This window comes from Notechis scutatus, chromosome 1 (genome assembly GCF_049901735.1).
Source record: "Notechis scutatus isolate UNSWTSFEM ecotype Mainland chromosome 1, rNotScu1.2, whole genome shotgun sequence".
NCBI lineage: Eukaryota > Metazoa > Chordata > Lepidosauria > Squamata > Elapidae > Notechis > Notechis scutatus.
The window spans coordinates 1,933,114-1,944,440 of NC_142009.1; the positions used below are offsets into that span (position 1 = coordinate 1,933,114).

The window sequence follows — 11,327 nt, forward strand, 5'->3', positions numbered from 1 at the left end:
AGCTGGGTGGCTTTGGGCCAATCACTGGGAGACGGGAGTTCTAGTCCCGCCTTAGATAGGACAGCCAGCTGGGTGGCTTGGGCCAATCACCGGAGATGGGCCAATCAGCCAGCTGGGTGGCTTTGGGCCAATCACCGGAGATGGGGAGTTCTAGTCCCCGATAGGACAGCCAGCTGGGTGGCTTTGGGCCAATCACTGGGAGATGGGAGTTCTAGTCCGCCTTAGCACAAAATACCATCTCTGTGATTTCAAGCCAGCCTCCCCCCCAACCGCAACCCACCTTGCAGGGTTGTTGTGGGGAAATTAGGAGGAGGGTTATGTACATTCACCGCTGTCTTGAGGTGTTTGTAAAAATAATAAAAAGTGTGAAACAACCAAACAAACCGGGATCTGCTTTCCTGGCTTCCAGTATTCCCAGGGGTGGGATTCCAAAATTCCCAGCAACTGCTTCGCTGCCTGGCTGCAGGAAGGGTGGGGCATGGACTACCAGAACCTCCTGTTCCTGGCTTCCGGTGGGCCTCCAGAGCCTGTTTTTGCCCTCCCAGAGGACCAGGGGGAGACCTCTGAACCCTCCCCCAGTGTTGTGGTTCACCGGCAGCAGGTGTGGACGGCTGAGGCCTCGGACTCAGGTGAGGGGCCTGCGTGTGAGGCAGGGATGGGGCCAGGACCATCGGGGTGGAGTGCTGCCTTCGGAGCTTGTGGAAGCTGGCAGCAGTGAGGAAGAGGCCCCCGAGGAGCCTGTGCCCAGTGCGTGTGCGCGCAGGGCTGCTCGAAGGGAAGAGCAGCTGCAGCAGCACGGGCGACTCGGGAGTAAGGCTGCAAGGTCATGGCCCCTCCCTTAAGGGATAAAAGCCAGCCTTCGGGGTTGGCTTCTTTGCAGGAAGCAAACAAGTTCTTCATGCTCAAGAGTTCTAATCCTCTGGTTTGTTTTTGGAAACTTCTGGCTTTGGGATATTTACCTGCAATTAAGTCTTTTGTTCTTGGCAGCCTCTCGCAACCTTGGAAGGGCCTGTTCTTATCTGGGACAATTAGTTTGGAATGACTCTTGGCTGTGAATGCACAGAATTCACAGTGCCGCAGTAAAAGAGGTTTGTTTTTATGAACAATCTGTTGGTTTGATTTGAACCAGGCTCGGGTCAGACCACCCGGGCTCTGGAGGCTTCCAGAAGGCCCGTTTTCCTCCCCTCCCAGAGCCTCTGGGCGAACCCTGTACTTGCCTCCATCAAAAATGGGCCACGTGGAGACTCCTGGGGGAAGGGAGGGCGGGGCCAGTCGGTCGGTTGAAATACTGGTTTGGTGAACCAGCTGTAACACCCAGTTCGCCCAAACCGTTCTGAACCGGTAGAATCCCACCCGAGCATGCCCCACCCCACCCGAAAGACCGGATCTCCTCTTGCTGCACCCCCCCCGCCAGATCCTCTCCCCCCCCCTCCAAGGAGTACCTCAACTAAGTGGGATCAGATTTACAAATAGATTTAATGCACAAAATAATCCTTTCCTGCCCCCAAAAACCTGCCAGAACCAACCCCCAGACTCCAACACCTTCCTCTTCCTCCCTGTTTCTTTGCGGTCATCTCCTGCCTGGCTTGGGCCAGGCTGGGCTCCTTGACCCTTCCTTTGGAACCGGGTCTAGCTGTGGGTCCAGTTCCTCCGGCCGCCCGACAAAAGTCTCTAGTCCTCAGCAGTTTAAGGCACATGACGCCGCGACGACAGCCGGACCGAGGACCTCGGCTCCCGTCCTCTCCATCCTCTCTCCTTCAGTCGATCAGGTACTTCTTCTCATCGTCCAAGCCCGGCCGGTGGCCGCCCGGACAGAAGTCGGAGCGCAGCAGGCGCGAGAAGTACATCAGGATCATGGCGTCCAGCAGGACCAGGTTGACCATCAGGAAGGCCCCCTGGCCGCGCATCTCCACGTGGCGCACGAAGAACCAGGTCAGGTAGGCCTGCGGGGCCAGGCGGAAGAGGAAGTAGGCGGCCAGGTTGAGGTACTTGTTGACCTCGTAGAAGATCGGGAGGGGCAGCTTGCCCAGCCGCATCATCATGCGCAGGGTCAGGAAGATGTTGCTCACCTCCACGAACATGGAGAGCAGCCCGGCCGCCACGAAGCGGTTCAGGAAGACGCCGGACAGTAAACCAGAGGCGGCCTGCAAGGGGACCAAATTTTGGGGGGTCAGAAGAGTCCAGGGATCGGAGCCCTGCGGATGCCTCTAGATCGGTCAAGGCTGACCCCCGCTAAGCCCGGGACCGGCGAGCCCCCTCCCCCTCACTAGCCTTGGCTCAAGCCAGAGCTGGGATTCAGCCGGTTTAGACCGGTTCTCGAGAACCAGTACTGGACATGTTGAGGGGTTGGGAGAACTGGCCAATGCCTCCTCTGACTGGCCCCACCAACCCCCACTATTCTCTGCCTCCCATTGAGTTGCCCTGTACAGGAGAATGGAGCTGGAAAGCAGGTCAGTGGGGTGGGGAGGGAAGGGGGATTTGGCAGTATATCCTTCCCCTGCCGCGCCCACCAAGCCACGCCCACAGAAGCGGTAGTAACAAAATTTGAACCCCACCACTGGCTCAGGCGCTTCCAGGAAAGAGAAGACCTCCCCCCCATTTTTTTGAAGGGGGGGGTCCACCTATTCTCCAACGGATGGAAAGTCATTGAGGAGAAAGGCAACCTGGAATTAAGGAGGAATTTCCTGACAGAGCAATAATTAACCAGTGGAACAGCCTGCCACTAGAAGTTGTGGGTGCTCCAACTGGAGGCGTTTTAAGAAAAGACTGGACAGCCATTTGTCTGGGATGGTATATAGGGTCTTCTGCTTGATTAGGGGGTTGGACTAGAAGATCTTCAAAGTCCCTTCCTACTCTGTTGCTTTGTTATTCTGTTCCTCCTCCTCCTCTCTACAACCCCCCCCTCCCTTCTAACCCTGATGATGTTCCCTAGCTGGGTCATGGAACATATGCAAGAGAGCACCAAGGACCCCACAGTCATCCTCCTCCAATGAACCGGTGGAACAGCCTGCCACCAGACATTGTGGGTGGAAGCTTTTAAGGAGAGACTGGACAGCCGTTTGTCTGAAGGGGCGTATAGGGTTTTCTACTTGAGAAGAGGGGCTGGGCTAGAAGACCTCCCAGGGCCCCTCCCATTATTCTGATCTCTCTCTCTTGGTTTTTTTCCCCCTCCCGAATCTGCTTCCCTGCCCTTCCTGCCTCCCTCTGGAGCTGCGGAGGCCACGGCCTGTTCCGTGGCTGGCATATTTCAAGGCCCTCCGAGGCCTCTCTAGCATCTCCAGGCAGGGGAAACCGCTTCCTCTTTGAGGGCCTTTGGGCCTGGTTCTCTTGACAGGTGGCTCCTCTGGCAGACAGAAGCACAGAAGGGAGTTGGCCTCGTGCTGGAGGCCCCAGGCTAGGAAGCAGCGGGTGGCGAGTTCTAGTCCTGCCTTAGGCACGGAGGCCGGCTGGGTGACTTTGGGCCAGTCGCCAGGAGACCGTGAATTCTACTTCCTCCTTAGGGCATCAAGGCCAGCTGGGTGAATTTTGGACAATCACTGGGAGATGGTGAGTTCTAGTCCTGCCCTAGTCATGAAAGCCAACTGGGGGACTTTCATGATTCTCTCTCAGCCCATCCTACCTCCCAGGGTGGTTGTTGTGGGAAAGTAGGAGGAGGAGGAAAGAGGTTTAGATATGCTTTGACACTTTGAGTTTCTGACACGATAACCAAGGAAGAATGAGAATCCAATCAAGTCGAATCAGATGTATCCCATAGTAAGAATAGAATAGAGAATAGGAATAGAACGGAATAGAGAATAGAATAAAATAGAAGGAAGAAAGAAGGATGGGAAGGGAAGGGAAGGGAAGGGAAGGAAGGAAGAGAAAGAGAGAGAATAGAATAAAATAGAAGGAAGGAAGGAATAGAATAGAAAAAATAGAAGGAAGAAAGAAGAAGAAGAAGGAGAATAAAATAGAACAGAATAGAAATGGAATGGAATGGAAAGAAAGAAAGAAATTAAGTAGAATAGAATAGAATAGAATAGAAAGAAGGAAAGGAGAATTTAGAATAGAACAGAATTGAAATGGAATGGAATAGAATGGAATGGAATAGAATAGAATAGAATAGAATAGAATAGAATAGAATAGAATATAGAATAGAATAGAACAGGAATAGGATATAGGGATCAAGAATTTAAATAGGAATTTAGAATGGATGAATGGGATATAGAATAGAATACAATACAAAAGAATAGAATAGATTAGAATTGTTAGAATGGAATGGAATAGAGAATAGAATAAAATTGAAGAAGGACAGAAGGAAAATAGAATAGAATAGAAAAAAGAAAGAAAGGAGAAGAAAAGAGAAGAGAAGAAGGAAGAAAGGAGAATAGAATAGAACAGAATTTAAATGAAATGGAATGGAATGGAATAGAATAGAATAGAATTAGCTGGAAGGGACCTTGGAGGTCTTCTAGTCCAGTCCCCTGCTCAAGCAGAAATCTCTATACCAATATCAGACAGCTGACTGTCCGGTCTCTTCCTTAAAACCTCCAGGGATGGAGCCCCCCCACGACTTCTGGTGGCCAGCAGTTCCCCTGGTTAATTGTCCTCCCTGTCAGAAAGTTTCTCCTTCATTCCAGGTTTCTCCTCTCCTTGATCCGCCTGATTAGGAGGAGGAAAAGACATGGCGCCAGTGGGGAGGAATGGAAATACAGGAAGTGACAAAACGGGCCCGTTTCTCGGCCTCTAAAGGCCACAGAGGCTTCCCCGAGCCTCTGGGAGGCCGAAAAAGGCCTGAAAACCAGCTGGGAGGCGCGCGCATGTGCAGTGCAGGTAAGGGGGCGGCAGGGGGGATCGCACGTTCATGCACAGGGGACATAGGGGGGGGCGGGCACGCGCATTTCCTTCTGGGTGCTGGCATGCGAGCGCGCGTGCCATTTTCGGCCAAAAAGGTTAGCCAACCCTGGGCTAGAGACTCATGATTCGAATGGGGGTGGATGCCGGAGCCTTGACACCCTCCCCCCACCCCCCACTCCAAAAATTGCTTGCAATCATGGGATGACCTGCTTAACGACCATCGCGTCTTACGACCTCAATGACAGTTGCAAGTCGAGGACTCTCTGGCATGCAAGCTGGCCAGCCCCTCCTCCTGCCCCACAGCCACCCCCCCCCCAGTACTTGCCACGGCGTGGTGGACCAGGTACTCCCAGGATGCCCTCGACTGGCGGCAGATGATGATGTCCAGAGAGTCGTGGATGAAATACCCTAGGAGGAAGCAGAGGAGAGGCAGCCCCGCGTTTATACATGGATCTGGAGGGGGGGGGACACACACCCCTCTCTTGTGAGAACAGGACAGAGGCCGCTGGCAGCACCCCCACCAAAAAAAGCAGCAAAATTGGGTAGAGCCTGGTAGATTGCTCCTGAACATGGAGGTTCCATCATCCATTCATTATTATTATTTTTCAAGGTACATCTGCTTTTTCCAAGAAGTCTTTGGTCAGTTTGGGTTGGAGCTCAGCTCGGTCTGGCTTATGGGGAGAGCAGGAGATACAGACGGTCCTCATGTTATGACCACAACCATGCCTAAAGTCTCCGTTGACGGGCGAGGGAGTGGCGTGAGGCGAGTTTCTCCCTGTTTTTACCACCTTTCCTGTCCCTGTCATTAAGTGAATCTGGCTTTGTCAGGGGGTCGCTCAAGTGGATCACGTGACACCCCGCCGCCCCCCCAGGGACCGTCATACATATGAGTCACTCGCCTAGCATCACATGACCACGGGGGATGCTGCGACGGTAGCAAAGCATGAAAAATAGTCCTGAGTGGCTTTTTTGCCCCCCCCCTCCCGGTGCCACTGTACCTTTGAACGGTCATTAAACGGACAGCTGTAAATTGAGGACTTAACTGCAGTGATTCACTTAATGTCAGTGGCAAGAAGGGTCGTACAGTGTGGCAAGACTCATTTAACTGTCTTGCTTGGGAATGGAAATTCTGGGCTCAGTGGTGGTCGTAAGTCGAGGACCACCTGCATAGAAATTGGGATTAAGAAATCAATAGCTTTTTAACAAACTGCAGGGCAGCTTCTGGTACAGAACCAGTAGAACCAGCTGGGGCCCAGCCAGCCATCCCCAAATCGCCTGTCACTCAAGTGTCGTTCAACCAGGAACCTGTTTCCTTGCCTTCCCCTTCGGGCATTCTTCTCCCTCTCCCTCCCTCTCTCTCTCTTTTCATCTGTCGCAATCCGAACTCAGGGCCAGTGCCTCAAGAATAAGTCCATGAAGTTTTCTTGACTGTGTTTTTCAGAAATGATTTACTCTCCCTTCTTCCTGGGTTACACAAGAGGCAGGGGCCCCTAAATCACCACTTGGCTCGAACTCGGGTCTCCTACTTCAGGGGTCCCCAACCTCGGCAACTTTTAAGACTTCTGGACTTCAACTCCCAGAATCCAACACGCGACTTTTAAGACTTGTGGACTTCAACTCCCAGAATCCACCAGCCAATTTTTAAGACTTATGGACTTCAAATCCCAGAATCCACCAGCCAATTTTTAAGACTTCTGGACTTCAACTCCCAGAATCCAACAGGCGACTTTTAAGACTTGTGGACTTCAACTCCCAGAATTCATAGCTTTCATAACATTTCATAGACTTCAGCATAGTTGACTGGTGAATTCTGGGAGTTGAAGTCCACAAGTCTTAAAGTTGTCAAGCTGGGGGTCCCTGTACCTACTTCTTAGCTGAGGGTCTCCAGCCATTCCTCCAAGCCCGTGTCTCAAACCCCCCCGCTTTCACCTGGCTGCACCCAGGGGAGGACAAGGAAGTCCACTTCCCCCTCCCTCTCCATCTTCCGCACAGAATTCGGTCCAGCCTGATCTCCCAGCTGTGCTAAAAGCCCCCCCCCACGTAGCCCCCCCCCAAAATACCCAGGAATTCGCATTGCCATTGTAAAAAGTGAAGCTTGGGGGGGGGGCAGAGGGAGGAATAGGGCAGCTCTCTGGAGGGGAGTGGGACGAACAACGCAACTGTACAAAAGCTTTTAATGCCCCCATTGTGTTCTGCTCCACAGCAACTTTCCAAAGCTAAAACAACATTTTGTGCCCGGAACAGCAGATCGTATGTGGGCCTTTCACAGCAAACCCCCCAGACCCCGCTGCCTTTTCAAGGCCACGCTAGAAGGGTGTATAGGGTGGGGGACTTTTGCCCCCCCAGCCCACTTTGGGTCCTCCTAGGTCCCAAAAACCCCTTTTGCCAAAAAGCAGGTTTTCTTAGTGGCGCCACGACAAGTTGGTGGGCTTCAGTGGGTTGGTGGGCTTAAGTACTAAAAGAGGGGTCCCCAAATTTGGTAACTTTAACACTGCCAACTCACCGTGGACTTCAACTCCCTGGGAGTTGAAGTTCACCAGTCTTAAAGTTCCAAAGTTGGACCCTCCTGGCACAGGATTTTCTGCTTCAGCAGGGGGTTGGACTAGTTGACCTCCAAGGTCCCCATGCTATGCTGGCTGGGGGATGCTGGGAGTCCACCAGTCTTAAAGTGGCCAAGGTTGGAGGCCTCTGTATTAAAAGCTGTGAAAGGCAACAAGTACCTCTATTTAGTTTATTTAGTTCAGTTTGTCAAGGATGTGTGAGAAAACAAATATATAAATATATAAGTATAAACAGGTATAAGTGTATACATAATAATTGAGTACGATTAAATGGGGACGGTGGGCGTGTCAGTGGGCTTATGCAGGCCCCCTTGGCAGCCGATACATTCCGTAAACAGATAACAGACCATCAGAGATTGGAAGGGACCTTATAGGTCATCTAGTCCAACCCCTGCCCAAGCGGGAAGACCCTATTTCTGACAGATCTCCGAACAGAGTTTCTAGGAAACCCCACCCCCCTTGGAGACACCCCCTCCCCCTCCATTGAAGAGGCTTCTTACCTGTGGAAAAGCACAGCAACAGGTGAACCGAAGGGGAGGTTGTCTCCACCAGGTCATCGAAGGCCCCTGGCAGCTGCCACAACCTGGAGGGGGGGAGGGGGAGCAGCACAGTGTCAGCAGAAAAGAGGAGAAGACCCCTCCCTTGAGGGAGGGGAGGGGAAGAAAGTAAAAAAAAAAAAAAAAAACACCACCCTCTTAGCCAGGTTTCCCAACACACCTTAAACCGGAGTTTCGCATTCCCGCCCCCCCACTCCCGCAAAGAGGCATCTCTAGAAAGTGAGCCCAGCTGGGAAGAAGAGCTAAGATCGCCCCCCACCCCAAATTAAGCTCCTTTGGGGGTCCTGGGCAACCGTCAGACAAGCCGATGCCAGCCCTGCCCCCCTTGGGTGAAGGGGCGACGGGGGTCCCGCTTCGAAGCCTGGGCGATCGTTGCTCCGCCGCGCGCCCAGCCGGGTGGGGGGTGGGGGTGGGCAGCCGCTTGCCCGGCGGCGCTCTGCCCATGCCCAGAGGCGCCCTCGGGGCCCCGCTCACCCGACGACGGCCCAGAGCCCGGCCACCACGGAGTGGGCGAAGGAGACGAGCAGGTTCCTCCAGCGCCAGGTGCGCGTGGCCTCGCGGCGGACGTGGGCGGGCAGCGGGCAGCGGCTCAGCGCCCACCGGAGGGCCGCGAAGGCCAGCGTCGAGCCGGCCACCAGCCCGGCCGAGCGCAGCCACGGGGCCATCGCCGCCGCCGCCGCCGCCGCCGCCTCGCCCTCCGCTCCGGCCCACGTGCACTCCCGCGGGGAGGAGCCGACGCCCCGCCCCGACCACGCCCCCGGGAGGGTGGTTCCCCCCCCAGGGGAGGTGGGCGGGGCCCGTGCCCGGCTGGCCCGTGCCCCGGGGCAGCGCAGGTGAGCCGTTGCAGCCGTCGAGCGCAGCGCAGCGCCGGCCTTTCTCCGACGGACCCCGGACGGGCAGGCTGCGCGGGATCCAGGGAGGGAGGGTGGGCGCTGCAGGGCGATCCTGGCTCGCTTGTGCGCCCGGGATGCCATTCCCGCTTGTCGTCTCCAACCCAACTTCCTTCCAAATCCGGGGTTTGTGGCCAAGCAAGAAAAATGGTTTCATGGAGTTTGCGAAGGGTGGCCGGGCTTGAGGTTTTGCCTTGTTTTACGACCTTCTTGTGAAGGGAAATCCTTGCCGTCGTTAAGTGAGTCACAGGGTTGTTAAGGGAATCTGGCTTCCCCCCCGTTGGATTGTTGCTTGTCAGAAGGTCGCAAAAGGGGATCAGGGGACCCTGGGATCTTGCGTCAGTTGCCAAGCATCCGAATTTTGATCCTGTGACCGTCAGACAGATGCTGCAAAACGGTCGTAAGGGTGAAGAACAGTCCTGAGTCACTTTTGTTTTGCTCCGTTTTATGACCTTTCTTGCCGCGGTTGTTACATGAATTGCTGCATCGTGACACGGTCGATAAATGAAAAAGTTTTGGGCTCCATTGTAGTCGTAAGACTCAGGGGTCCTCAAACTTGGCAACTTTAAGACTTGTGGACTTCAATTCCCAGAATTCACCAGCCAGCTATGCTGAATTCTATGAAAGCTATGAATTCTGGGAGTTGAAGTCTACAAGTCTTTAAAATTGCCTGTTGGATTCTGGGAGTTGAACTCCACAAGTTGCCAAGTTTGGAGACCCTGTCATAAGTCAACCTGTATTTCCCACAGAAAATTTGGAGGTTTTGACCGTAATAAACCCTCGTGCTTCTGTCTGTGCACCAAGGAAAGAAAGGCCAAAGTTCCCAGATCATTTATTTATTTGTTAAAGTAGTTTGATGCTTATCATGCCAACAGGGTTGGGAACTACTCTAGGCAGCTCACAACAATAAAAAGTCAGAAATGAAAAGAGGTATGCCTATAAAATATACTTATTATAAAAGAGGCAATGTCTGTATTTTATCTATCACCGTATCTTCTTATGACTATAACTTCATTGCTTGTATCCTACAATTTAAATTATTTCATTAGCATCCCAGTAGTATTTATGTTGATTGCTTACTTGGTATCCTATGACTATCGTTAAGTGTGGTATCTAATGTTTTATGATGAATGTATTTTTACAATGACTAGGATCATGATCTATCACTTATTTATTTTATTTTAATTTATTTATTAATTTTTTTATTTTGCTGCCTATTCGCCCATGGCGACTCGAGACAGCTTACACAATGTAAAACCATATTTAAAAAAAACAACCAATAAAAACTAACAAAAAAAGAATCAAATAAATTAATAAAGTACAATAGGAACAAAATTTGGGGGGAAAAAAATTATTACTTATTGCTTGTATGTACACTGAGAGCTTATGCAACGGAGACAAATCACACTTGGCCAAATAAAGAATTCTATTAATTGCTGCTTGCCAGAAGTCCAGCCCCAAACTTAACATGGTGAGTTTTTTACCATAATATCAGGGGGAATGGTTAGAAGAAGCTGCCCTGACCTCTTTAGAGGGAATTTAGACCTGCACCGGGAGAAGGGCAGGCCTCGGAAGGCTGCAGGGTATCAATTAAAGCCCAACTTCCTGGCAGTTCTGCCCACCCAGACTGCTTCCGGCTCCTCCTACAACCAGCTGTGGGCACTGGAAGGTGCCACGTCAGGCAGCCTTTTCTTCCATTCTGAGTTGTTTTTTTTTTTAACTCTTTCTTTCTCTCGTGCAGCCTTGCCCTGCTTCTGGCTCTCCTCTGCCCAGGGAATTTAATTTATTTCTTCCCTTTTTCGAACCAGCCATCTCAGTGAAGCAATTCTGAGCTATTATTTTTTTTCCCCAAAAAGTTTTTTTATTTTATATTTACAATAAATCCATCTTTCCTTCAAAGAGTGTGTCGACTGGGTACATATATCTTGTGCTAACAGTTGCAATTTAGTATTTTTTCTTACCAAGATAACAATAATCACATTTCCTTTATAAATCGTAACGTCTTACATTTATCTCCTCTATATCCGTATTCACTTATTTCTCTATATACTCATCCGCTCAGTTTTAATTTGTTTTATTTTCCAACCATTGGTAAAATGTATCCCGTATCTTTATAGTATTCCGTTTCTTCTTTTTCTTTAATTGCCCATGTTAATTTATTCATCTCTGCACATTCAAATATTTTCTCAATCACTTTTCGCTCTGCTGGAACTTTATCGCTTTTGCAATTCTGAGCAAATACAATCCTCGCTGCTGTTAAGACATGAATAATCAAATATGTTTTTTTTCTTTGCTGTAACATTCAGGTACCTTCATCCCTAATACAAAATATTTCAGGCTTCAAATCTAGGTGTTGCTTTATCATTTTTTTCCAGCCATGGGTGTATTTTTGTCCAATATCTTATAGCTTCTACGCATGTCTACCACATCTCGGCGATTTCTAGAACAGTTGAGATGGAGCCTGCTTTGCCCCTTTTTTTGTT

At 51.2% G+C, this 11,327-nt stretch overlaps 1 protein-coding gene across 1 annotated transcript; it reads right to left on the reverse strand.

The window, feature by feature from the left end:
• Positions 1–1,458: 1,458 nt before the first annotated feature.
• TLCD1 (TLC domain containing 1) lies at positions 1,459–8,831 on the reverse strand. The gene is made up of 4 exons (XM_087955699.1): positions 8,429–8,831; positions 7,898–7,980; positions 5,162–5,244; positions 1,459–2,144 (listed from the first exon to the last, which is right to left on the reverse strand). The coding sequence occupies exons 1-4, from the start codon at positions 8,617–8,619 to the stop codon at positions 1,758–1,760; spliced, it is 744 nt and encodes a 247-aa protein (XP_087811825.1). The 5' UTR covers positions 8,620–8,831; the 3' UTR covers positions 1,459–1,757.
• Between the last annotated feature and the right edge of the window lie 2,496 nt (positions 8,832–11,327).